This window comes from Zerene cesonia, chromosome 7 (genome assembly GCF_012273895.1).
Source record: "Zerene cesonia ecotype Mississippi chromosome 7, Zerene_cesonia_1.1, whole genome shotgun sequence".
NCBI classification, from domain to species: domain Eukaryota; kingdom Metazoa; phylum Arthropoda; class Insecta; order Lepidoptera; family Pieridae; genus Zerene; species Zerene cesonia.
This window is the reverse complement of record NC_052108.1, coordinates 1,423,575-1,427,264: the sequence shown is the minus strand read 5'-3', so window position 1 is coordinate 1,427,264 and position 3,690 is coordinate 1,423,575. Positions and strand designations below refer to the sequence as shown.

Below are 3,690 nucleotides of genomic sequence, written 5' to 3'. Positions count from 1 at the left end.
ATATAGGCTAGTTTATATTTAGCTTTAAAATTACGTCTTTGATAGCCACAGAACGCGCTATCTGCCTTTTGACCTCAGTCGCAAAATGGCAGTCGTTAATCCACTATGTTTGTTTTTTGTGCTGTCATTAACTCTCGCAGACGAACCGTTTGAGTTTAATATTACTGTACAAGCTTTTTCACCTAAGGGATTAAAAATTTCTGTACCAGGTATGTAACGCAAGACCAATAAGGTTTTATTGTGTTTTTTATTGATATTACTGGCCACTCGTAGAAAAGCAAAACAATCTGCGTTATTTATTTAAATAATTGATTTATATTCATTTCAATGAAAAAGCTCATACGAGTATACCTACTTATCACTAAGTTTTTGCAATGCCTTTTTTGGCGTTTCTTCCTTCGACTATTGTAGTATCCTAATATCATTGTAATGACAGATGTCGTAATATCTATTCAATAGTAAAGAGTTACAAGGATATAATGCTGTCATCATAAAAAAACGTCATTTGATGACAGATCGTTTCAATGTGTTTTTCATGCGGTTACGCTGTTTCCCTGTTTGTAATAATTTTACTCACCTATTCATTTAAATAAATCAACCCATACACATTTATAAGAACGTAATAATAACTTCATCGCTCGCACTACACTTTTTGAAGATAATTAGGGAAAGAGGAAACTGCTGATAGACTCTGTATGTTGTGATACCGATATATACCTTCCCTCCCTATACCCTCCCAGTCGGATACCCTCCCAGGAATGTCGGTGGCCTTTTCTCTGGAAAAGATGAGTCATGAGAAATTAAAAAAATAATTTAAGAAAGATAAGAAGAAATTCGATTGTTGAGGCGGGTTCATGAGTATACGAGAGGCTGGGCGTTGCTACGGTTTGGCAAAAAGACCCAGGTTCGAATCCCGCCTCGTAATCAATTTTATAAAACATAAAAAAATGAAAATAAGTCATAACAATATTATGTTTATATATTTCAGGTGATCCAAGAATAATGTTTGTCCAGTACGAAGCTGTGTTTTACGACAAAAATTCAGACTACGACGGGTACACCAGGGACATTGTGTTCTATGAGACAGATGGGAAGTGGGTGATGGATAAACCCAACCTCATCGTGAATGTGAATGACTCGATAATTTGTTCATACTTTGTGGGTAAATATATGAACATTGTCTTCGATGATAATGTTACTAACGATTCATATGTAACAAACTTTCTGGCCAAAGGTTATAAAAATATGGTTAATGTACGGATCCATGGTAAGTTTTAGTTGTTTTTTTTAGGGATTAAAAGTATCCTAGAAAATATATTATGTTTAACCAGTTTTACACAATTTGTGTTGCTATCAGTTTTATGATCAGCTTTCTAGACTCCGGCCAGCTGGTGGTTCGCCTGATGGTAAGCGATCACCACCGCCCATGAACTTTCGCATAGATAGTGCCTCTTCGAAAGTTCATGGGCGAAGATAAGAAAATGTTTGACGAATGGCAAAAATGAATTTACTGGAAAGGGTGAGTAAAAGGAAACGAGCTCTCTGGCTCCTTCACTCACCGTACGAAACACAGTAGCGCTATTTCACGCCGGTCTCCTGTGGGGGTGTGGTACTTTCCCGGTGCGAGCTGGCCCAATTCGCGCTGAAGTGTGCTCGATTCTCACATTAAAATGTTCTTGCTTCTTCAAAACACACATCACATTAATTAATTATTGAACTGATTTCACGATAAGTCTTAAATGAATGCTGTTTTTTTCAGAATTGGAAGAACAAAAAGCGGATAATAAAAATAAATGTTTCGTCATATCCAAAGTCCCTGTCAAAGATGTATGTTCTGATGATGTAATTTTCGAGGATAATTTTGACTCATTTCAAGAAGATTTATGGATTATGGATCAGTATATTCCCAGCGATCATCCGGTTAGTGATAATATATTTAATGGTATCGTAGTATATAAAAAGAGCAAACGTCATTACTTTAAACAGTTCCCAATATAAGATAGAATTTGTCTATTGCTTTAAAATAATAAAATAATAACTTTAACATAAAATTATACCGCGTTTAGAATATACTGTACAAGCTTTAGCTTTAAATAGAATAAGAATCATATAAATCGGTTTACTCAGTAAAAAGTTATGAGGTAACTAAGAATAACGGGTTTTTGAAGTCGATTGAAAAATAAACTTCTATTATTGTAAATAATGCACTTACAAACAATGCCTTCTCACTATGTGATTTATATAAAGCAATTTACATTGTTGATACTGGTGTACTAAAATTAGGTAATATTACCGCATTACCGCGTATGAGTGGGTATATAGGGCCTGTGAAAGTACCCTGATAAAAAAATAGTTATTGATGTTTTAAAAGACATCAGACTAACAGATGTCTCAGTTTTGTTTAAAACAAAACAAACTCAGTGATAATTAAGGTCCATCTAAGGTCATGCGTAGTGTATCCACATTGGAGTATTTCAGACGGAATACATCTTGGTCAATTAATTGTACATTTTCATACTTTTACACACGTGCCATCTTGCTTGAAATGAAATTACTAGCTGCGCCCCGTGGTTTCATCCGCGTAAGTCCATATCCCGTGGGAATACCGGGATAAAAATTGCCTATATGCTACTCCAGTTGTCCAGCTATCTACGTACCAAATTTAATTGCAATCGGTTCAGTAGTCTTTGCGTGAAAGAGCAACAAATACACACACATCCTTACAAACTTTCGCATTTATAATATTAGTAGGAAGTAGGAAGCAGGGTAGGATAGAAAGATTGCTTCTCAAGAACGAAGAGTCACCTTTTGACTTATTTGTTACTAATAGAAAGGAGGACTTTACTATTATGTTCTTTTAATATGCTATTCTATTAATTGTTATAGGAACATCCATTTATATCGTATCAAAAGCTGGAAGGTGCGAACTCAACAGTTTTTGTGGAGAATGGTTCACTCTATATTCGGCCAAAATTCCAGCACAGCTTACCTGGGTTTGACGAAAGTAGTCTGTATAGGGGGACTTTGGACCTGTCCCGTAAGTATGTACTTAAAATACCAGATTAATAGATGATTCTAGATTAATCCCTATGTACATACACACAATGTTATTTACCATACTTCTCCAAAACGTTTGAACCGATTCTCATGAAACTGTGTTTGGTAGATCTGAGAATCGGCCCACATCTATTTTATGTCCCTTTAATGATAAGAGTAAGTCAGAACAGCATATACTGAGTCAGCTTGTTCGTTGCTGGAAACCTAACCCTTGCTTAAATAACGTTCTCAATTCGAATTGTTATACTGATATTTTCTACATAGGCATTACGTACCTACGTTCTAAATATGAGCATTCACGTAGGTTAACATATAAACCTGCATTTTGAAATCGATACAAAGAATTGAAATTTATACATTGCTTGCAATGTAATGGCACTATCTTGTACTAAACGAGCGATCGCGCATTGTAGTACGTTTATTGCGATTCAGTCGCGAGTGCCGAGTAGTCCAATATTCTTAGAAAAGTGGCGTAACGCTATCTCATTCAAGTAAGCAACTATTCCCTGGCCTAATTTGTTCCATGCCATACATTACCAATATATAATCTGGCAATATTTATTTATTTATTTATTTATAATACTTTATTGTACAAAACAGAAAGAAAAGTTTATACAAAATATAATATGGCAC

The 3,690-nt window shown here is 35.1% G+C and overlaps 1 protein-coding gene across 1 annotated transcript; it reads left to right on the top strand.

Annotated features, from left to right (window-relative positions):
• The first annotated feature begins 79 nt into the window (after positions 1-79).
• LOC119828189 (beta-1,3-glucan-binding protein-like) lies at positions 80-3,066 on the top strand. Its single transcript, XM_038350289.1, has 4 exons — positions 80-209; positions 989-1,267; positions 1,760-1,920; positions 2,887-3,066. Exons 1-4 carry the CDS (start codon positions 86-88, stop codon positions 3,064-3,066), a joined length of 744 nt encoding a protein of 247 aa, XP_038206217.1. The 5' UTR covers positions 80-85.
• Positions 3,067-3,690: the final 624 nt, after the last annotated feature.

What these genes read in the sequence shown, in the direction of transcription:
- LOC119828189 (XM_038350289.1), top strand. Translation starts at nt 86, where the DNA reads ATGGCAGTCGTTAATCCACTATGTTTGTTTTTTGTGCTGTCATTAACT. An exon ending in GGTTAATGTACGGATCCATG is followed by an intron (nt 1,268 to 1,759) that starts GTAAGTTTTAGT and finishes TGTTTTTTTCAG; the next exon opens with AATTGGAAGAACAAAAAGCG. An exon ending in ATATTCCCAGCGATCATCCG is followed by an intron (nt 1,921 to 2,886) that starts GTTAGTGATAAT and finishes TAATTGTTATAG; the next exon opens with GAACATCCATTTATATCGTA.